At 46.1% G+C, this 24160-nt stretch overlaps 1 protein-coding gene across 4 annotated transcripts in view; it reads right to left on the bottom strand.

Moving 5' to 3' along the window:
* The window catches only part of LOC8026921 (protein PALS1), a 43949-nt gene that overhangs the window by 13945 nt on the left and 5844 nt on the right, over positions 1–24160 (bottom strand). For 2 of the 4 annotated variants that reach the window (XM_042288677.1, XM_042288678.1), the window contains exons 3-9: positions 11304–11573; positions 8738–8931; positions 7179–7364; positions 5255–5474; positions 3631–3827; positions 1705–1950; positions 705–780 (exon numbers count right to left, since the gene is read on the bottom strand). In XM_042288677.1, the coding sequence (XP_042144611.1) occupies positions 705–780; positions 1705–1950; positions 3631–3827; positions 5255–5474; positions 7179–7364; positions 8738–8931; positions 11304–11573 (1389 nt within the window). Of the gene's footprint in view, positions 1–704; positions 781–1704; positions 1951–3630; positions 3828–5254; positions 5475–7178; positions 7365–8737; positions 8932–11303; positions 11574–19670; positions 19823–24160 lie in introns of those variants that run through there. The other 2 variants (XM_042288680.1, XM_042288679.1) reach the window with 2 other exon arrangements.

Raw genomic sequence — 24160 nt, 5'->3', positions numbered from 1 at the left:
GTGGACTCGAATGAGTCTGCTGCATTTTTAAATAAATAAAAAGGTATGGACTATATAAGAAAAAACTTCCCTTCACACCAAGTTTGCCCCTGCAGACAAATTTCCCGACTACGGTCCCGCCGAGCCAGAAAAGACGGTATTTTACAAATAAAGTTGGTCAAAGCACAAAATTAAGAATCCCCAAATTTTTTATTTTTTTTTTTATTTGTTAAGGTTTGTTTAGGCCAATGTACCAATCTGGACCACAGCAGAAACCACTGCTCCGGTTTCCAATTTGGACCATACTATTTTCGCTTCTTTGAGAGTGGAAGTTCTTATAACAGTGAAGAATACGAACTTGTATATTTCATAGGATGGCGACAGCAGCTGAAGGTTTTATGCAACCAGGTGTTTGGCTATTTCAAAGTACCGACGTTTAATGAAGTAACACTTGTTTTCAAGATTTGTCGTGAGACCGTTAGTAGTGCCAATTGCAAAGGTGCCATGTCACATGCAGCTGTAGAAATATTTTTCGATACCGGTGATTTCTTTTAAAGAATTCATTATATGTTTCTGTCTAAACACCATTTATTAAAAAAAAAAAACAGAAAAAACGGAACTCAGGTAAATTTTAAATTTCTAGTGAAAAATGAACACTGAGAAACGCATTCCGAATTTCACAAAAAATTAAGCTCCGAAACCACGAAATCACATTCATAACGTACCGCTCTTCTCGGCGGCACCACCTTTGACGATCCGTCCGATGATGACCGATTCACCCTCGTTGCGCACCGTCGCACCCTGTGGGAGAAAATCGAAACGCGTGAGGACAACCTGCACACAGGCTCAAAACGCAACCGCTGCACAGTCTTGAGAGCAGATTCAGTTCCCGAATGTCTTTTCGTGACAGCATGCACTTAAAAAAAACCATTAGACAGTAATCGACGATGGAAGGCTGGATGGTCCTCCTCTCCCACCCAAGATCGCATTACAGTAACCACAGAAACTAGAACCCGGGACATCCAGGTGTAAATGAAGATCGATATCTAAAAAGCCGCGTTTTAAACATGTGAAGGGTATAATACTATGGTGCCCAGAATGCATGCCTCACTGGCATGTCTACGGCGTCCTCAAATTTTCCCCGATTTCCCCCCCGGTGACATCACAGAAGCGTCACATTGTTGCCTGACGCGCTCATGGCGGTGACAGAACGGCGATGGTGGACGCGGAAGACGTCTCTTCCACTGCAGGTTGCCACCCAGCTCGACAGCCCATGGAAGCTTCAGCAGCCAGAAGTTAGGACGCTGCGACTACGGCGACGTCAAGCCGTTTGTGGGTTACTCAAATAAAATAAAAGTAAATACTTTCTCGCCGGAACTTCTTGACCGACAGCAGGAACTGCGGCATCAGACGGCATGACGGCTCTTGTGACAACATTTGATGTCACTTCGGGACCGCTTTCGACGCGGGGCCAGTGCTGGACGCTAAACACGCCAGTCAATGACGCGTTCCGGGTACCATAATAGTATGGATCGGCAACAAGGTCTTAGCAGAGTTCCAAATCCTCCTAGAACACAACAATAATTGGTTACGAGTTAAGAATTAAGTGGAAGCTCAGCTTCTAGCATGCGCTTGTCGCTTTCTGCCAGGCTCTGGCTGTGACGAAGCGTTACCAAAGGCAGAAAGTTTGTGCTCGGAGGCAAAGCGTCTACGGGTTCCTCTCACCAGGGGTTCGTTGGTTTTGTCGATGTGCACGATCTTGATGCTGTCCTCCGAGTAGTGGGCGGCTCGGTCTAGCGCCTCGTGGGCGCCCCCCGTGCCCGGCGGCGAGTGCGCCCAGCGGGGCCCCGCACCGCAGCGAGCCGCTATGCGGTCGTGGCTCAGCAGCAGGCCCTCCACTTCCAGCCGCGTCAGAAGGTCCTGCAGCTGCGCCGCCTCTGGAAGTGCGCAGCCTTGCAGTAGCGACAGCACCTGCATCCACACGCAACATATTGCATTGCGCTGTCCGCAAGAACATGCTCTTCTGTCTCCTTCGTGTCCCATTACATATATGCTATATTTTTGGCTTGGATAAAAATTTCCCAGTGATACAGCGATCTATTACTTAAATGAATTCCAGTCAAAGAAATTATTCCGATGAACAAACTTCCGTAAAATTACCCCGAAAAACCCCATTGTGTATACTGCCTTGAGTTGAGTGAATTTTCACTTCAGCAAACTTTCTCTGAAGTCTTCTTAAAGTTTGTTCAAGTGATATTTTACTGTACAATGCTTTAGTTTTTCATGCAATCAAATTTACTCTCCTGCTCCTCTTACCAAGTTTGAGTAAAGTTATATATTGGTGTTTAAGAAAAAATTAAACAAATATGCGCATATTCTTTTAACCTAACAGAAAAATTAGATTTCAATTACCATATTTATTCGAATATAAGGAGGGGTTTTTTCCCAAAATCCGTAGTCTCAAAGTCATAGCCCGCTTTATATTCGAAGGTCAATATACATTTTTTTTTTCTTTTTCTTGGGTCCTTCAACTGCCCCCTCGCCTTATAATCGTGACCGCCTTATATTCGAGTAAATATACGGTATATGGATGAAGTCGGGAGAAACAAAAAGTGCAATGAGAAAAATGCATATGTTTCTCTCCTTATAATTAACTAATTATATTTAATTAATAATAATTAATTAACAGAACCCACAGAATTTAGCGGAATGCAAGTCTGCTACATTTAGCGGTCGTGCAGCTTTTTTTTTCACGAGGCTCTTTCCAAGCAGCTCCGCTCATCTCGTAGGAACCAGCTTTGTCGAGAAGTCCAATTGCCGCGCACTTAGCGGCTAAGTTAAAGGGAAACTGAAGCGGTTCTCTATTTGAGAAAAGACATTTCAATGGCCTTCATTCTACCTCCAGGATCAGGAATATCAAGATTATTTTTCAATTTGGTGCACGGAGGCTTCAGAAATTAATTTTTAAAGTACCGCCGAAGCCCCTCCTTCCCGGGGCGTGACGTCACACTAGGAGCATTCGGAATATCTGCTCTTGCGCATCTTCAGCGCCTGTCAAAGCTATGCACGCGCACTCTTGCTATTTTCAGAAAGGTCAGAAAGAGACGTCACGACTGGTGTCAGTGCGGGGAAATATACCTGGCAAGCTTGCCGTTGCACGCGCTGAACACACGAGCGACACGCGCTTGGAGGCCCGAAGATCCTAGTATGACGTCACGACTGGTCGAATGTTTTTTCGCTTTTTCTCGCTTTTAGTTGCATCTTCGGGGAAAACAAAAGTGATATTCAGATTCACGGGATAAAAATACGCCAGAATTCACCTCTAACTCGTTTTTTTCAAGAAGTGTTTCAGCTTCCCTTTAAGAAGTAAACCAATGGGGCGACAGCAACATAGATTATTTGTTTGTGTCATTGCTCAGTTGATGTTGCCGAACGCCGATGCGGCGTTCGACTGGGCCTCGTGTTCAATCAGTGAAGCACCAATCAAATACGAGCCCTGGTCCAGCGCTGAGCCAGAACGCTCAGCATGTAGTTCAATCTCCTGGCCAATAATATTCTGTTAAAATATAATCCACGTGACAACGAGCTAATCAATCGACAAGTCACCTATCCATCAAACCGAAAATAGCAAATGCTTAAGCGACCCCCCACCTCTTGCGCCAGCTCCTGCGCATGGGAGCAGGTGGGGGTCGGGGGCCTCTGGTAGCACCATGCCTCCTGGACCCCGTTGCTCACCACCAGGGCCCCCTGGAACCCCGGCTCCCGGAGGAGGGCCGCCACGGGCCCCAGGGCTCCGGGCTCCGCCAGGGGTTCCAGCCGTTCCAGGCACTCCTCCAGCTCCCGAGAATCTGCAAGAACAGAGGGCATGCCCGGATGACTGCCATCTCCGAAGAGTAAATGTGGGTTCGCTATCTTTTGAACCTCGAAAAACCCTTTCCGGTTTTGACATCGGCGCGATAAAGTAGTGTAGAATAGTCTCAGTTGCTTTCTGACGTAAACAATGTTTCCTTTTTTTTTTGTGTATCCGGATAAAAGTAAACACTGTCGGCACTCGCTCTTTGTTCCAAGAAAGTGTCCAATTAATTCAACCGAGACACCTACCCTAATTGAGTGTTTAAAAAGTCCCCAACCTTCAACGCTTTTCCCCAACTAATCGAGCAAAACCACTCTGGCTCACTTCTGAGAAACGAAAAGGTCCGAGACTTTTCACGACTGCACAAATTGCTGCTTCTCATCTATCCGTCCAGCATGTCAGCGAAAATTTTCTTTCACTGAAATGCTGCGCATAAGCACCCTTTTGGAGCTTACCACTGCCCGCCAGGCATGAAAACAAGTCCGGTTCCTTAGGTAATTTCTCGCGAAAATCCCGATTGCAACAGTCCCTTTTCAAAATTCAGTGCCATCTGGTGGCTTAAAAAGCAGTTTCAATTTTGACGAACAAAATGGCGGTCATGAAACTGTGTTTTATGGAGCACCGTCACTTTCCCACATCAATGGCGGGTGGGAATTGATTCTTTGATCGCCGCACATTTCTTTCTCGATTTGTTTCCATTTCAAAGATGCGAACACAAGAATTGATCAGAACAAAGCGGTAACTGATAAGCCCCTCGATTAAATTTCCACCATCAAAAGGCTTCGGACCCGAACTTGTGACAAGAGATTGATTGGACTACACTCCAAAATTAATGCTCACGCAGCCATTGCATCCAATTCACGCGTCACATCCTACTGACGTTTGGAACGTACAGGCCTCATGCTGTCGAGACCGGTTATAACGAAGTTGGCTGTAACGAAACAGTGGCTACAGCGAAGCGATCACGATTTCCCATTCCCTTTTGCACTTTGAAGTTGGTTATAATGAAATAGCGGATATAGCGAAGTGATTTCCGATTCCTGTTGACTTCGTTATAACCGGTCTCGTCAGTATATCCTCCGCTTGGTACTACAGTGCAATTCGCTAATAACGATGCCACATATAACGATGTACTGTTTTTAACGATCAGTTCCTAGAGTTTCTAGACTATAAACACTCAGTTTCTAGTCCAGATGCAACGATAATCGGTTATAACGATTGAATTTACGGGTTTTTGCATTATCGTTACAAGTGGATTGCACTGTATCTTCAAATGCTTCCTTTGTCCGCACCAAGAATGCCGCCATTAGTTTGGCACGGATGCCGTACACCGAGACAACAATGGCGATCAAGTTGCCAGACTGAATTTCGAAAAGGGTCTACTGCAAGCATCTGTGAGCTAGGGCAGCGTGGAAGTCTCACTGTATGTGCGGGTGGGTGGCTTGGGAGCGCTGGTGGTCCACAGCCTTGCATCCGAGGGCAGTGTGCTGAAGGAGGCGTCTGCCTCAAAGGCATCGTTGAGGATCCCTTCCGACCCCTGGGCCAGGGCCCGGAGCTTCTTGGAGCCGCGCAGCGACGAGCGCAGGAACTCTTGCTCCTGAGCAATCCGCTCCTCTTCCTCTTTGCGCTGGCGAATCTCCTCCTGCAAAGTGACATGCACGCCGCACCATCTCGGAGTGCTCGATTCTTTGGAGACACCCGTTATACTCCGTTCAACCTTACAGCAGACAACAGCGGACGCCACGGGACAGCCGAATCAATCCAATGCAGTGCGAATGTCACGCAATTTTCAAAAGGGGGCGCGGCAATGTACGAAGTGCAGTCGCACAATGCATTCGCAGCATTGGATCGACTGGGATGGCTCCTAGTATCCGGTGCAGTCCATCGCACCGTGAGACAGATCATAGATGAGTCGGTACGACAAATGTGCGTTGGGACACAAACAAACAAGCGCGGAAGAGGGATAGGAGAGAATGGCAGTGCAAGCTCCCGAGTTCTGGGACGCTTGCACGTGATCCTTGATTACAGTTCTTGATACCACGTGGAGCTAACAGTTTAAAAATGAGACCACGGTAACCCCATTAATAATTTCGAATCATCCCGTATTCACCACGTACGAAGGTAGCTGCCAGCACGAGGGCACCACAGTATTTTTTTGTCCCAGTAGGCTTCCGGTAGTGTAATACCAGCAATTATAATACAAGCAGAAAACAAGAAGATAAAAAAAAAAAAAAAGAAAACAAGAAAGCCAAAGTGTGCAAGGGTCCGCCGATAGTGGGCGGTAGTGAGCTTGTTGGCAAACAAGCTCACTACCGCCCACTGGCCTGGGAACCTGGGAATAATGGCACGCCGGCCCGGTTTGGAAACGATAGACCGCGGAAACCAAATCAATAATCGACACCAGACCGACTTGGAAATTATAGGTCACGGAAGCCCGACAATAATTTCAAATTATTGCGTATGTATAACAGTACAACATTGGACCGGTTTTAAAATCATAAGCCACGGAAATCCCAACAACAATTTAAGATCACAGTGTATAACAATACACCGGCTTGAAAGTGATAAAAACCCGACAACAATCTAGGATCACCCTGTACAACGAGCGCCATTCACACACTTTCAACCGAGCAGGACCAAGAAAGACCAAGACCGGTTTTTAAGCCGGCAAACCAGCTCAGTTAGAAAAGTATCCACCACAGAAGCCCAGTTTTAAAATTATAGGCCATGGAAACCCCAACAATGATTTAGGTTCAGCACTCCGGCCAAGTTTATGGATAATAAATAGGGTTTTGTGTTTTCAGTATATACCGATAAACGTGGAAAATTTACCCCCGAGGCAACTTTCTCTGAATCGGTGAAAATCAAAAATCCCCAAATTTAATATGTAATAAGAAAAAAATTTGCCAGTCTTATAGGAAAAGTTCTTACCCAACCAATACAAAAAGAAAAAAACTTTCTGAAAAAATTTTTTCTAAACGACAAACCATATTCCTTGCCCCGTTCTCTTTTCTTATCTTCACCAGCATCACTAAAGAGAGTATCATAATGCATAACTTATAAATTATAATATCTTCTCTAGTAATTATACAATCGCTTTACAACACAAGCCCGATAAGCAGAGACTTCTCTCCGCCATTGAAATTGGACACCAAAAAACACCGATTAAAAGGGGAAAAGAAAATTAAAAATGAACACGGATAAATAACTCTCGAATTTGGAGAAAAATAAATGCCGAAAACACGGAACCCCGGTTATGAACCGTGGAAACCTGGTCAATAGTTCTCGATCGCCCCGCAGAATGGTGCTGGCGCAAGCCGTCTGCCCGCCTGCCCCGGCCACCCACCTGGTACTTGCGTATTCGCTCCAGCTGCTCCCCAGTGGGCGCTGCCCCATTGAGCCTGGGCGAGCCCTGGGGCCGTGGAGGCGGCGGGTACCGAGGAGCAGTCTTCGCCACCGCCACAAACGACTCTGGCACGTCTACCGCCATCTCCCGGTGGGCGGGCAGTGCACCGGGCTCTCCGTCGGGACTCTGGCAAGGGCAGAACACGGAATGAGGGGATCGACCAGATTTCCTGCTGGTGCGCGTTCCTTGTTAAGGACGGAAGAGATGGTGCGACCGAATCCCAACTTAGGTAAAGACGTTCCGTTTATTTTCCTGTCGTAGGACTTGTGCGCGGGAGCAAAGTCGTCGTCGTCTTTGCCGGCAATGTTGGGCCGGAGGATTGCCACACCTGACACCAACTACTTACAACCGTGCGACGCACTCTACTGCATTCAATGCACTATTACATTCCAACTGAAGCTAACCCAGATTTCGTGTTTGTCCATGGCGAGCATGGCACGTCACGCGACCCAACGTCATGTCACAAAGCAAGCGGTGCAAAGTCGTGGTGTCGGGTCACGTGACTTCGCAGTGGCAGGGGACATAATGCCACCGGACGCGACATTGCGCGACACTATGACTTAATGCATAACTTGAGGCCATAACATCACATGACTAAGCCAGGCAACATCCCATAATTAATCAGTGTGTGCCAATAGCAAAAACCTCATGAAATTCTGCATTTGACGCTACGATCGACGGATGAAAACACATCAACCAGTTCTTTTTTTTTCTTAAGGGCAGGCCCGCAAAACCTTCTTCAACAAGAAAGAAAATCACTCCCTTTTTCTCATTGCATGCACCATCAAAGACAAAAGAAGCTTCCTTTGTAAAGACCCCCAGAAAAGACACCTCTTTCGTGCTTACAATGGGCACAAAAATGATGTTTCGGGCACTAAGCCGATAGTTCCCGGACAGGGAGAGGGGAAGAGTAGAGCGAAAATTGCTGATCGGCCTCAAAACCCTCGTTCGGAATTCTCAATGGTGTCAACGACTGGGGCAGAGCAGCACCACGTTACTCCCTACACCAAACCTTCGTAAACACAACGACGCATCTCCCTTTCTGTTCGCTCCTTCCATTCACCCTCATTTGTGCACAGCCGCATCTCCTATCTTCAAAAAAGTCAATCTCCCCTTCTGTCAGTTCGTTCCGCTCATCTTAGTTTGTGAACGACCCACACCTATGTTCCTTTTTAAATCAACGACGTTCTGCAATAAGCCCGAGTAGTATCGCCGTAGAGCCGCAGTCAAACTGCTCGTATCTCGTGCAAAAGGCACGCTGTCCACTGCAGACACGATGAAAGAAATACCTGCAGACACGCCTCGCGTACGTTTGGAGCATGCTTATTTCACTCGTCTATTCTTCGAACACGTTCGCAGGCAGTTTTAGTACGACCGACATGACAAAAGCGTCGTACAAATAACAAACATGCCTCGGACAGTGTTTGCCGACCGTCTTTAGTATGACGTATCAGCGGTGGGACCGCGACCTAAGAGTCCCCGGAGCAGCGGCCACCCACCTTCATCCCGGGGGAAGGCGAGAGCGACTTCCTGGGCGTTGGCACGGGGGGTGAGGCGGACATGGGCTCCTCCTCCGGAAGGTCCTGCGTGAGTTCCAGCTCCTGGTCCGGGTATGAGGCCGTCTGGCCCAGGTGGCCGTTGGCGGTCGCCGCCACCGCCGCCGCCTCGCTCTTGTCCGTGCCCGCAGTCTCTCCTGGGAACCGAGCGAGAGAGGCACGGTGCTTAGTGAAAATGCAACTGCATCTGGCAACCCCGGCAAGCAACTGGGGACAGTTCCAAAACGTTTTAGAATGTGTCGTAGAAGGAGGTGCGTCGTTACTGAGTTGCAATTGTACCGTGTGCTGGCTTCTTTCGGGACAGCAACAAGAGACGACGACTAAATGCCCTGGACAACCGCCTTCTTAAAGCAGGAGTGTGCTCATTAAACCACCGAGAAGTCAACTATCAGTTAAGGCTGGTCACACATTTGCATTTGAGTGTGATTGACAGCATTGCGACCCCTTGTGACGGCTCTCGACAAGGCACCACACTGATGCACTCATAGGGTAGCCCGAGAATACTTTTGATCCACACACATATATTAGACGTCCAGAGATGGAAGTGGCATTTGACCTTTTGTAGCAGGTTCTGTAGCAGGAAAAATATTGATTTGGAACAGCCACTGATGCTTTTGAAGCACATGCCAACACCTGTTGGCACATCACTTGAGAATGAAAAAATGATTGCATCTCCATCAGTTCATTTATGGTAGTGATCAAGGGCTCCTCTTTGATGCTCGAGCATATTAACTAATACCGTTTATGGTAAGAATAGATAGGGCATAAAAGGAACACAGTCTTCTTAAATCACGCTCTAGTCAGAGTAGGTTTCATTTACAATGGGTATTAAAATGGTTGAAAAGGGAATCATAGCGCAACCCTTCATTTAGATAAATCCTCTCTCCCCTTTCGATTATACACTCAATAGTTTGTTTAGTCCGTAAATATAATTTGTGTAGAATGCCAGCGAGAACTAGCATATTTGCTCACACATCTACTAATAAAATTGTGTCCCGTAAGTTTAATGAACCTACCAAACTCAAGACTCTAATATCATAAACTGCGAAAACAACCATCCAAAAATAGCATAAAAGCCTACACTCAAAACTTTAAAGGTGACACTGCTCTTTAGTGGCGTAGAAACCAGAGCTACATCAAAGTTTGCTACTCTTTCAATCGACAGCTGCAAGGGAACTACCGCGCCTACTGTATTTATTCAAATATATATATATATATATATCCCTTGTTTTCTTCTCTCTCTTTCTCTAATATACATATTTTTTTTTAATTAGAGATTAACTTACAATTAGGACAAAGACGTTTGACGAGTAATAATCCTGAGCATCATCTACATGCCCATTGTGCTAAGCCAGGCGCTTCCCCGGGTCAGTTGCTGCTCCTAGCACTTCGGTGCAAAGCGGTGAAGCTTGATGCACGCACGCTGGTGAGAGGCGGCGAAGGTTGACGCAATGGCGTAAGTGCCACGGTACTCTGCAGCCACAGAATGAATGCACGTGGGAGACACGACGATCAAGTGGTCTTATCAGGAGTACAAGACCCTAGTTCTGTTTCATCAGAGTAGCGGCAATCGGAAATTCTACTACTTTGCAAGGTTTCCTTGGGACTCTTAATTCCTGACATCGACGACATCGTCTGGAAATTTAGATGATGTTGACAATCAACCGCCCAGAGCAGTTGATGCCCAGCATTAACGGCTCTGGCCGGTTGATTCGCAGCATCAAAGCGCGACATCATAGCATTCGTCATCTCCTAGTAAGAGTTCTTTCATCGGCTAAACCAACCAAGTGCCACGAATGTCCCGTAACTTGCGCTTTGAGTATGTGTACTGGTGGTTGTGTGTTCGAGCCTTTGACTGTGCTCTGACCTCAGACAAAACAATCTATACGGTGAGTAGAGACGTGAAATTCACATTTGTACTATTTCTCTGAACATTAAAGTCGACCAATAAAAAAAACATTAATTTTTTTGCTTCAAGCGCACGTCGGCGCAGGTGTGGCACAACTCTTAGCAAAAATGGCATTTTGGCTTAAGATGTAGCAGACTTTTATTCTTGGTGCAATTTGGCACAAACTGGAACAACTTCTAACACTGGACATCAGTCTTCCACTGTGGGCTTACAATACTTCTGGCAATTATAAAAGAAGCCTATTCTCATAGGTAGATTTGCATCATTTCTCACAAATGACGCAAATACTGCAGAGATACTGCAAAGCAATGGGTTAAGAAACCGTTAGATGCCTCGCCCCTAGCACAAGCTTTCTGCCCTCAGTAACACTACCCAAGGCCCGGTGGAAGAAAACAAGCACGTGCTGGAGGCAGCGCATCTACGGGGAGCTGGAATATAGGTCCTGGAACCTATAAGGGCTACCCGAAAGATGGCGCCAGCGTGGTCACTCGTCGTAAGCGGTGCACTCGAGCACACTCAAATGCAGTTGAGCGAAGCAGCCTATACACGCAGCGACCCGCAAATCGAACCGTTGGGAACCGGGTGTGTGCTCAAACGAACCGAGCGAGTCGTGGCGCTGCAGCCGCTGCAGCTGTGGCACGGAGGCCACGTAGACGGGGCTGGCCTCGGAGGCGAGCAGGAGCAGCCCGTTGGAGCCCCCCTGGGGGCCCTGAGCCCCCTCGGCGTTCAGCTCCTGGGACAGCTTGGTCATGTCGACGGGCTGGATGCGTTGCAGGGCCGACAGCCGCTCCAGCCGCTCCCTCGCCTGCTGCTCCACCGCAATGACAAACGCCTCCTGCACATTGCTGCTGCTCTCCGACAGGTCCAGCACTGGAAAAGCGACAAGAGCTGCCGTCGTCAGAGAGCCCACGACGAGACAGATCAGCTCGAGCACTGTTCGGCGCCCGCCCCTTAAAGGCGGCCGGCTTGTACGGAAAATATTGAAAAAAGGCAACGACAACAATGTGAAGTAAAAAAAAAAAAGGTTAACAATTGTATTGAAATCTGTCGATCAAACGCAGAATTGCCGAGCTTCTACAGCACCTCTCCTCGTCGTCCTTTCCTGTCTCTTCTTTACTGCAGTAACGGTACAAATGCAGATGCACGAACTGAGGTCTGGGAGCGTGGTGTGGGGCGACCCATAAGGTGATGACATGCAATGCGTGGAAAGGAAGAGAAAATCTGGGTTCGCTTTGTGAACTACCGCACCAGAACAGCTAGGCAACGTAGGAGACACTGCAAACACAGAGCAGAATCAATGTTGCCAGCAGTGAAGTGCGAGATGGCGAGATTTCCTTCTTATTGGTGGGGCTCAGTGGCCTAATGTGTTAATGCACCACAACTTGAAGTATGCGGAGTGGACACTCCATGTGGAGTGAACACTCCTGCTGCAGAACCCAGGGGTCCTGTGTCCGATTCCCACCCCAGCCCGTCTCCATCTGGTTCAGCATCATACCAGCGTGTCTGATTTACATATGCAATTTATTAAAAGAACCTTCTACGACATGCACAAACAAGTACTTATAAGAGCAGCTCTTTAAAGAATTCATCGGTAAGGTGCTATCGTCTTGAGTAAAATGTTAACATTTCAATCAGTTTATTTTGAAAATTGTGGCTGATTCACAAGATATAATTGCTGGTTACAGAACGTTTTCTTTTATGCAATATATTCGCAGCATGGCACCATACTGCCTGAAACATGGAATTAACTTGAATATTGCATCTGCATTTTTACCTTACAAATGAATTAACAGCTGTGCATTGCACAGCCACTCAGATGCATCAGCATATTTGGTACTGTATTGTACCTTATATATGGGTAGAGCTCTGCATATCCAAAGCTCATTTGCAGATATGTGCAGTCAGGTGGCGGATACGGATAAAATTTAGTCAGATTGCAGATTACAGATCGGATGCGGATGCAAGGGGCTGCAGATGCGGATGCGGACATTCGCTGATCCGGATCTACATTTTTGCAGAGGCGGCCCATAATCGTGTGCAACTGTAGAGTGTAGAGAGAATACATGAGCGATAGTATGAAGTGCATCGTTCAATGTTTTGGAGGGGGGTTCAAATCACTATTGGAAAAAGGTTCCAGTCGGGGAGAAAATTGCTCTTTACACCAAGAGACCAGATTTTCCCCAAAGTTTGTTTTAGAGTGTTCTATCTCGCCAAAAATAATGTCCCTAGCAAAAGCAAGAATGCAGGGGCATCCATCGTACTGGCAAAGCGTGTTCTTGTTTGGCAGGGAAAGAGCGGAAACATCCTTTAGGCAAAGAAAACCACTTACATGCCACAAGAAAGTAAAACCAGCCTCCTTCACCCCCCCCCCCCCCCCCCCCCCCTCCGATTTCATGATGTGAAGTGAATGTGCAGACTGAGGCTCAAATGTGGTTCCGAATTTCGTGGACGCAGTTCGGATGAGGATATAAAGTATGCGAATGGGGATCGGGTGTAGATATAACAGTATAAGAACATTGTGGATGTGGATACAAAGTCTGCCGATACAAAGTCTGCGGATGCAGATCGAATGCGGGTGATCAAACTGTTATCCACGCAGGGCTCTATACATAAGATTATATTCACAACCTTTTCTTCCACACTTTCGTCTTCGTTTTACCATACTTTAACTACACTGCCACAACAATGTGTGAAATAGTGTTGGTGGACTGTTAATACAGGAGCGAGCTGTTCTGAAGAGTCATATTTGCCCGAGAATAAGTTATACTGTTTATGAAAACAGCTTGGAATGACCCTAGCAAATGGCAAGGCACTGCTGAAGTTGTCAAACAGAAAGTCATTGTGCAAATGAGCTGGTGAAGGTTACACATAACACAGCCCCGAGACTGCAGGTATAGTATTTATTTTTCATTAGTCTACACATACCTAGATGGCGCCACTGCCCATCTCTGGGAGTGCCCCCCTGGTTCCAGGGTGTACACCCCTGGCCCCAGGGTGCAAGCCCTGGGGCCTTGGTCTTTTGAATTAACAATTCGGCTCCAACGTGTCCTTCTCAGCGTTGGCGCGCTTGATCCCACACCTTGCCTTTTTCAAATGCGAGCTCTTGGCTTCCAGTTATTTTCTGGGTTTTTCTTTTTAAATTACTACAGCAGGTAAGCAAAGGGTGACACATACATGAAGTTGTCACTAGTTTTATCAGGCTTCCAACAAACACCCAATAAAATTTTTTTACTGTAAAAAGCACTAAAATGTGGCACCAAGACTCTGTCCAACTAATTTTTGAGTCATGACCTAGTTGAGACCAAAACAAGAGGATTAGCACAGAGGAATGCAAAATCATCATAGACGTCACTAATCCCTTGAGATTGGAGGTGTAACTGGACCTTTATTTATTTATTTAGATACCCTCAAGGCCCTCTCGGGCTACACTCCCTACGACTAATACCTGACCAAGTTCCCTTACCAAGGTGTGTTTTTGGCATGTGTTTCTATGAATAAAGATGTGTCTGAGATTGTTTATTAGTTTTCAAACATCCAAAGATTTGCGTTGTCATCGTATGTGGCTAAGAAAAAACAAGAAAGGAGAGAACCTCGCGTGACTGGTAGCAGAACATGTTTTGGGCCTGTTTTTACAAAGAGTGTAGCCTATTCTCGAGTAAAGGCCTGTTCACAAATACAATGCAGTGCTAACTTAGTGTTATAGACACAGTGCTGACTCTGCGCTATATCAGCGCTGCACCAGCAATTGAGTGCGTGTGATCCGGCCTTCTCCTATTCGCACGCATAATGTAGTGCTAACAGTGCCGACACCAGCACTGCTTGCACACACAATGAAGCACTAATATAAGTGCCGACACCAGAGCTTCATAACTTCGAGCTATCCCTGCACTGCGTTGCATGTGTGAACTGGCCTTACAGGACTGCCCTGCAAGAATGAGAGGCAACCCAAGTTGCCGATGAAATCTTGACTGAGTTTTTCATGTAAACGTTCCATCATACGCCTTTATAAACGGACAACTTAAGCTTTACTGCAGTTATGCACACAGGGTCATTCTAGTTTTCGTGTGCAGGCACGGAAAACTGAAATAATCTTTTGTGCAGAATCATGACGAGACCCTGCTATGGTGATAGCACACATTTCAAATGGCTTTCTTGCTTCCTGGGTTGTGGGAGATCAAATTATTGTGACAAATTGCCTGGCAACCTACTGGAGAAGACCTTTGTTCGGTGGTTTCATGTTTTGTCTTCTTAGTGGGGAGGAGATCGAACAGTCACGCGTCGCAGCACGCTTCAGCTGTGGGGACAATCAACCGAATTTTCTTGTTTGGTTTTGATCAGCAATATCAAAGATGACGATTCGAAGGCTGCTCCTCGTGTGACCAAAGTGCTGGTAATAGCAAAGCGCTCGTGTCCATATTGTACATGATGAGGTTTAATTTCTTTGTTATACTGGGTTGGTAAACACCGGGCTGTGGGGACAGCAAGCTTGACAAAGCGCCCCCTATAGTTGTATCTCCTGTCCAATAGCTAGCAGAACCAGGGTTTGGAAAACTAATTTATAAAAAAAAGTATAGCAAATTTAGGCTATGTTCCCATCCTTTACCAATGATACAAACAAATATTAACAAATTTAAACACTGGTTTAGTCTCTTCTTAAAGGGACCTCAGAAATTCTCAGCAAGGATATTTTCATTCCCTTCTCTATTTGCACTTATCAATCGGAGAGGGGACAAAACAAAAAACGAAAGATGCTTACAATTTTATGTAATGCCAAATTAGAGTGCAGCTCTTGAAGAGGAGGAGGGGAGGGTCACAAGTGACGTGGCGGGGGGGCAATTTTTCCACTAAATTTAGGGGGAAAAGTTTTCCGCTAAATTTAGCGGCAAAAATTTCCCTGCTAAATTTAGCAGAAAAATTTACCGTCAAATTTAGAGGAAAAATTTTGCCCTCGTGACGTCATTATAGAAAACATCCAATAATGCAACTCGCGATTACGCCGACGGCAATGCCATTCAAGCCGGAAACGGGCTCCTAAGAGCTGCACTCTAAAAAATTTTTCCATTCAAAATTTGGTGGACATGCTGGGTAGAAAAGTTCTTAGATTTGACCTACTTCCCTATACACCTTTTTCGCTTAGCCTCGCACCCAGCTACGTTGTCCCCCTATCCGGCATGCGTTCCGAACAAAAAGCAAGAGATTACAACCCCGACCAAGTCAAAAAGTATAAAAGGGTCATAACAAGAATGACAGACGGTTGCAATTAAAATGTTAACACGTTCTACTGTCGAGGCGAGAAGAAAGTGATGTTTTCACGCATACCAAAAGTTCCAGAATTGAAGATGGCAGCGCTTACGCAGAAAAGGTGTACGCCTATTGAAGGAGAAAATCCTTCTTTCCCACTTTTCCAACTGAAGGTCGGACTTCAAGAAATACACAAAATGATGCCACGCGGATGACAGCCAAGGCAGTCGTATAAAGAGCAGTACTGAACGTCCTTTGCCAAACACGCTGACATGCGTTTTCCTGCCTGCCACCTTTCCTTCTTACTTTTCGTTCTACTTTTTCACCTCGACACAAATACCCCCTCCCCTGTGCATCTGCATGCAGCTGTCTAACGCTCTGTAGCAAAAACAGGGCTCGGAAATGGAGAATGTATTTGGAAAAACACGGGATTTCAAATGAGCGCTAAAGAAAGAAAGTGAAGACACTTTTGGGGGGAGGGGGGATTGATGAAATGAACACATCTCTGACACAACTTAGTGCTTGGGATTAGGCTAGTTGGTTTATCATTCCTTGCTAGTTCGTTTATCAAACTGCGCTGCTTGCACTGCTAAGTTTTTCACATTAAACAGCAATGGGACTGAGAAAGAACACTGCATACACAAGTCCTTACTTGTATATGTCATATTCTTTCCAATGGTCAATAAGAGATTGAGAGCAGCATCTATTATGGATGCCCGGCCTACAGCCTATGGTCTTCTGTTGTGCTTTGACTGCACAATAGAAGCTCCCAAGACTAAGATAGGAAACCCGCACTGGAGGTGGGACAACTCAAGCTCCTCCCTGCCACATCTAATGTTAAAAACTTGGCAGTGCAGTTTGCTTTAAAAACCACTGAAAGTTCAACCCCAATTCGTACTAGATTCCAGTCAATGCAAGCAGCTTTTTGTGCCCAAACCTAGCCTCTCATAGAATGATGGTTGCCTTGATGACAACACGCCTTCCCCGTTCAGAAAGCAATAATTGGCAGCCTATAGCTAACTCCAGATACACACATTCTGGCACTGTTATCTAACTCCCGTCAGTGGCCAGGAACGCATAAAATTCTGTCCTGAATGTGTGCATTTGGAGACCATCGAAGAGTATGCATGGAAACATTGTTCAGCGACTCACCCTATCTAGTGGCACTACAGCAGTGCCCTTCACTGGAAAACCGCCCGTGGAACTTTCAAGATAACAAAAATTCCATACACAAGGACACCACTGATAACCCCAGAGACACCGGACAGAATCTGACACACCAGTGGATGCTGATAATCTTCCCTGCCTTATCTCTGGCAGTCACTTTAGCCAGGCCACACACACAGGCATATTTCTTCCAGAAACACGGTACAGTCAGCTGGCACATCATTTCTTCGTCTTCGTAGATTACTAGATACTGCACTTGGTCATATCAAGTATAAGAAACTTGGGGGGGGGTAGAAATTATAGATGGACTTAACTCGCGACAATATCAAATTGGGTTAGTCGGCAGAACCATGAATATAGCACGAAAAAAAAAAAAAAAACAGTCGAATTTATTTACACTGTGGGTGCAAATTTCCTTATGCCACAGATGCCATGTAACTGCCAAACCCTGCAAGGTTTCCAGGTTAAATGAGCAGAAGAGCATACAGAAGGCAGATAAGTGGCAGCTGGATTCGATACATGCAGAGCCTTTTACAGTCAACATCAAAAACATGTGCCGTCACATTTTTTTTTTTCTTGTATATATAACATTTGCATTCTTCCATCACGCCCCTGATTTCTAGGTATTCCCCTTTCTGGTCGCCTTTGATGTGCGGTGCTCAACCTCCTTGGCTGTGCTGTATACTTACAATGTCCTTTCTTTTACTCTAACATGCCACAGTCTCCGAAAATTACATTTATCATATTTACTTGCGTGTAAGTTGCACTTTTCCACCCCTAAACTTTGGTCGGTGCGTTTATACAAGAATGAGACTTTTAACATAGCTATGCCTATAAGCATTTTTTTTTTTATGTGCATGGACTGTGCAACATGTAGGCCATATCAATGTTTACAGCAAAGAAGTGCAACTTATATACCAACTTATTGTTTTTTTTTTTAAACAGATATTTTGTGCGGTCTAATTGAGGACCAACTGGCGTATCACTTAGCTTCTTGGGTCACTGGAAAAGCTTCGAGCGAAATTGCTGCTATGTTGGAACTACAAAGAAAATTCTAGCTTTCACATTAGCCACCCCAGTTTGCCTAATCACACCTGTCTTTAAATCATTTATACTATCCCATTCACTATGTTTTGCTGCACATTTAACGGGAGACGGTACTTCTGAGAGAAAAAAACCGCCTCTGTGCTTCCTCTATTGCGAAGGAAGGATATATTTCACGCAGAGTGTCATCCGCATACCCAGCTAGTCTAGAGGAAAACAAAAACTAAACACCGTTGCGAGCGTCGAAAGAATTCGATGGGTCTGGCGCCATATCCTGCCTACGGAGCGGGGAAAACAAACGCACTCGTACAGACACAACAACAACAAAAAAAAAAAGTTCACACACGATTTCCCCAGTTTCTGCTTCTATGAAGGGAAAATGCGTGGATGCTTTTTCTGTGGCATTCCACTGGAAGAATCGGAGACGAAATTTAACGCGAAGAAGTAAAGAAGTTGCAGAAGCACACCAGTATAACTTTGCTATAAAGTGGCACTTTTTTTTTAATTGCAGAACTCTGGCGCACGCAATACCCGCATACCGCTAACCTTTTTTTCCTTTTTTTTTTCCTGATAAAGTTGATGCATTTTGCAAAGTGAACCCCCGTATAATTTTTTGTGTTGTATTATATTTGAGTTAGCAACTGGTTTCGTCTTTTTTGGCACAGGCGCCGGCGCGGTTATTAGCATTTTTAGTTAAAAACACACCACCCCGGAAAGCCCTTTTTTTGTTATTAATTTTTTTGTCTTTCTTTTTTTCTTATTACCGCTCGCACCGCCCAAGCCCGAGGAATTCCAAACCCGCCCGTCCGTCCGTCCGTTTGCCGGCGGCGGCGGTGGTGGCACGGCGCCTCATCACAGAGTCGGCACGCTCCAACGCGTCGCCGAGTCGGGCACACAGGCGCGGCTGCCGCGGTCGCGATTACGCCCACAACACAGAATGCCGGCGTGCCTGGCTTTCGCCGATCGAGACGGGCGCGCACTCGAAATTCGACGAGCGAAAAACCCGCCGTCGCGGGCGTCGAATCGACTCCTCCAAAACCCACGCGTGCACGACGCGACTTCAGAAGCGATCACCAACAACCTCCGCAAAAGAACGTACTTCCAAAAACCCGCGTGCAACTTATTCCAGCCCAAAAAACGAACGCGAAGTTGGTCCGAAAAACAAGAGACCCGAAATGTCCCAGTTAGGGCTATCCCCCCACCACCACCGAACCATCCGGCCTACGTGGCCGCAAAAACCACTTCGACGACTACCGACGAAGCTGCCGCGGGCAACGAAAAGGAGCGCCCGCGAAGTAACAAACAGAGAACAAAGACTAAAAGAGGTTGCCGCCGAAGAGTCGAGCATGCTTCTTCCAATTTTCGTTAGCTCGCCGTCATTGTTATTGTTGTGACACGCACCTGTTGAGAAGCATGCACAGCGTGCACGAATCAACAGGTAGCCGACGCAACTCGAAAGCGCAACCTGTCCCCGCGAAAACTGGTGGCCCCCGTGAATTTGTTGGAGGGGCTTACCTGTTCGCGCTATGCGCCCCCGGCAGCCGAAGCGCTGATGTCACGTAGGCAAACCGTGCGACCGTACAACGAAAGGCAGAGGCAAGCGGCTTCGCGCATTCCAACGACTGCTGCTAGTCGACGCCGCCGAGAACCGCGCAGCTCGCACACACACACACACACACCTTCGAAGTTTTTGCCGTGAGTCGTACGGCGATGGTCCCGGAGTATTTGTTCGCGTAAGGTATCCGTGAAGACGCACCAACGCCGAACACGAAAACGCCGCTAAACAAGGGAGCTGTTGTTGTTGTTGTCCAGTTAAGTGCACAAAACGTAGCTGCCCAGAAGGAATAAAAAAAACAAAAGAGGCGGCGGCAAAGATTAGACGCAAACCTAGAAGCACGCAGTGTTCTTCAGTTGGCTTGCGGGTCACACCTCACGCCTTCTCCTCCTCGCTCGTTCCTGTAGAGAGCGTCTTCGCCCAGTACACTTTAAATACCGACGAGTGAAAACCTTGTGACTCGAACAGGTAGACAATAACAGCTCGGACGTCACCTTACGCTAGGAGCCAACTGGATGAGGGTTCCTCCGTTGTCACGTGATTACGGCACCACCACACGCATGAGCGGAGCGGTTGAATATTCGAACGCGTCCCTTAGAGCGAGCGCGGCCACCGCCGACAGGTGTCTCTACCTGTGAGTAAAAAATTTTTTTTTCTTCTTTTCTTTGCGATGTTTTGTTTTTGAAATTTTATATTATGTTCATCATTAAACCGGAACCATCAAGCGTCGGGGACAATAAGAGGGCGCGCGAAATCGCACCGCGAGGTTACGAAGTTCGTATAGATAAACGATGCTGGCTGCACCAGACTAGGCTGCCTGTGCGGCAGGTCACAAAAACTAAATAAATAAATAAAAATAAGACAGGCAGGTTGGTGACTCTCGCACAATGCAATCGGCATCACGTCCATGGAAAATTGCAAAAGGTCGCGGGTTGTTTCGTGCAATTTCTGTCTCGTCCACTCGACAGCGCGATGGACTTTTTTTTTCTTTCTTTCTTTTTTCTTTTCTCGAGGTTTAGCGCGACAGCCATTATATTGCGCCCTAGCCGCGTGCCACGAGTTATCCAGCCAGGCCAGATTGAGCACGTGCAGATATCCCGGAAGCTATGGGCACGAACCATACTTGTAATCCCAATTGCAACTACTCTGATTCAAAATGATGTATAATTAGATATAGACATAACTACGCAAAAATTAATAACAATTATATGTATAGTTATAACTACGCAAAGCCTAATTAATTCCAATTATATCTAGTTATAACTACGCGATACTTAATTACAATTAGATTTGGTAAGACTTTGCAAATTATTTAATTGCAATTAGAACTAGTTATGACTACGCAAACATTAATTACAACTCGATTTATAAGCTGGAAAAGCAGTTAAGCACAAAAAGAATTAAAATGCACAAAAAGTAAATAATATAAATTTGATTTATAGCTCTCGAAAGTAAATAATTGCATTACTTTTAATGCAATTACTTCGAGAAAATTTTTTTTCTTAAATAGGTAGACATGGTAATCTTAGATTTTTTTTCGTTTTTTTTTTTTTATTTACTCTCTTTAGGGTTGCTTGGTAGAAGAGCGTGTTGGTTTAAGTCATGGATGAAGAAAGAATAAACAATTAAAGCAGGGACAACACAACCACATCTTTCATGAAAGATGTGGTTGTGTTGTCCCTGTTTTAATTGTTTATTCTTTCTTCATCCATGGCTCTAGGGTTCCATGTCTATCCTTAACCAGCTGGACTGCCTACTTGCTTTAAAGGGGCACTGACAGGTCAAAATCTTTTTATTTTTTCTTGATTATTATCCAAAACGATTGAAACCGATGCCTGGACATTACCCTCAAAATTCAAAACTTCGGAACTAAAGGAAAAAAAAACAATTTCCAACAGCCGAATTTGAAGTTCCCGCGTGATCCGCGCCAGTGCACTGACGTCAAATATTGAGTCGTCCTGCAACTCGAGTTTCTCTCACGCTTCCGAACCGACCTGAAGTGTCCTGTTCGCCAACGTCTCGCGACGAACCGCTTGCGTACCGCTTATCGCTTTACTTTCGAGTTCGAAGTTCTTCTAGGGCTCTTTCAGCGATCCCAAATCCTTCGAAGCGGTGTGAGGTGGAAAAGAACGCGCAGTGAACTTTTGCGAACGACGTGAGGGGCCACGTCGCGCCGGTTCTGCGTGAAAGGCTGTCCCGGCGGAGTCACAACCGACACTACGGTACACAAACACCAAACCCAGTTGTTTTGACCGTTTTGGCTATATCCTTTTCGAAGTCTGAGAGGTCGCCGGGCACCTAAACAAGAGAACTTCGTCCGATTCGTGCTACATGTGCCGAGCGCCGCTATGTTTTCCGAGGGAGGAAAAACAGGCAGGAGGCGACATCATCACCCCGGGCTCCGATTTTTTTATATTTCAAGAAGGGCCGTAGTGCCAGGGGCGGATCCAAGAGGGAGGGGGGGCGGCCGCCCTTCCCCCCAAAACAAAAACGACCCCCCCCCCCCCCCTTCCCCTTCTCGGAGGGCAATTTGACATCGGTGGACCCCCGGTGCACAAGAAAGAGTGGGAAAATAGTATCCTTACAAATTTTTACGCCCCCCCCCCCCCCCCCCCCCGAAAAAAAAAAAAAAAAAAAAAGAAACCGGAGTAGTGCGTTTGCAATTGCGTTAAATAAAACAAAAAGAAAGAAAAACGTTGTACGAATGCAATTATTAAATGTTATAGAAATGTCACTTACAAAGCTTCCATATTTCATATTTGACGTCACAAATAAAAAGAAGCGAAAAGGTGAAAAGCAAAAAACAAAAAAACAAAAAACGCAAGAAAAAAAAAAGAAAAACGGGCGCGCGCGTTTTTGTGGTGCCAGTTTTTTTTTTAGATCCTTGAAAGCAGTGAAGTTGATTTAACAGCGTTTTCCGCAATTATATGTATGTTTGTCCCTTGCCCTGACCATTGTTTTGGGGATTCATTATGCAGCGCTTTGCATAAGGTGCGGTGTTCTTTGGACGACATAAGTTCGCTGCTTTATTAACTTCCTCCACCACAAAGGCGAATGAAGGCTCGGAATCTAAATACCAAGAATATATTATTCTGGGAAATGGTCGCGACTTATGCAAAACAAAGATTAATTCATAAATCACAATCAAATCATTTAGATTTTTTTTTTTCCCCATACTGAAAACGGCAGACAACGCTCCCACGCTTCCGCTGGAGCGTACACTGGGCCTCACTGACATCAAGACCGCGAAGTCATGTTGTAGAGATTACGTTTCACGAAGGCAGACGAACGCACGACCAAGTAACGCAAGAAACGTCCGCTACAAATAGACTAGCGCTGAAGGCGCTGCGTCCATAAAAAAAGTTGAAAGCTGGGCCGCTGGGGTACCAGCACTACCCCATCTCAAGGACGGATCGACCTTCGGCCGGATAGACATTCACAACGTCCACTTTGGTTTGCTAATGTGCCAGAATCTATGAACGTTTCCGCCATGTTTAGAACAACGGCCATGAGCCACGTAAATGTACCTGGCGTTTGGGAGAAAAGCTTAAACCGGTGGTTTTCTCACCGCGAAAAATAAACGACGCGTCGCGAAACGCCGAGTCTACATCCATTTGAAAACTAATCCTATACCTATTCATAGAATCTTAAGTTACCGGCGATTTTTAGAAATTTTAAATGAAAACTTCCACCAGCTTGCCTGAGCACTGACTATTTTCGTAAATCTAATTTCCTTAATAATAATAAAAAGAATAAAATGGCATCCTGTTGGTGGATACGTGAACATGAATATATTTAAAACCAAGTCCCAAATTGCGTAAAAAGCCAGGAGGCACCGCTTTTATCATTTTTTTTAATCATTATTATTTTACTTTTCACCGGAATGCGGAAAAAGTTGCCGCACGGCCGAGCTCGTCGCGGGTGCATGAAGCGCGCTGGTGTTGCTTCCCGGAGTGCCGGAACTTGGCAGCCATCCAACCAGGCAGAGCGCCAAGGGTTTGACTCGGGTGAATTACGGCTCCAAGTTAATTAAGGTTTTCCGTAAATACAAAGACCATTCATTCCCGCCAAAACTAACCGTACATCAACAATGTATAGCGGCAGAGTCGACATCCGTCGATTTCGAACCAAACAGATTAGACCGATGGACATATATCGAGGTCTTACGGTGGATCGCAGAGGGCGCTCTACACCTACCAGCCATCGAAGTCAATCCATTGCCGCGTGAAGGTCACGTAGGAGCGCCGCGACGCGCGGGAGACGTAGTCACGTGACAAGTTCACAGCGCTGGCTTGTCTGGGGTGCATCCCACCGTAAGGTGAAAGCTAAAAAAATTAACGAATGGCAGCCGTCCCCAATCTTCATTCCCAACGCTCTCTCTCTCTCTTATACATATGAACAAAATATTTGTTTAAATTATAAGGATTGTTTATAACGTATACGGGTCTCC

The sequence above is a fragment of the Ixodes scapularis genome, unplaced genomic scaffold (genome assembly GCF_016920785.2).
Source record: "Ixodes scapularis isolate PalLabHiFi unplaced genomic scaffold, ASM1692078v2 PGA_scaffold10__122_contigs__length_95168666, whole genome shotgun sequence".
Classification (NCBI taxonomy): Eukaryota; Metazoa; Arthropoda; class Arachnida; order Ixodida; family Ixodidae; genus Ixodes; species Ixodes scapularis.
Note: the sequence above shows the minus strand (reverse complement) of the source record. Positions and strands in the feature narration are given on the sequence as shown.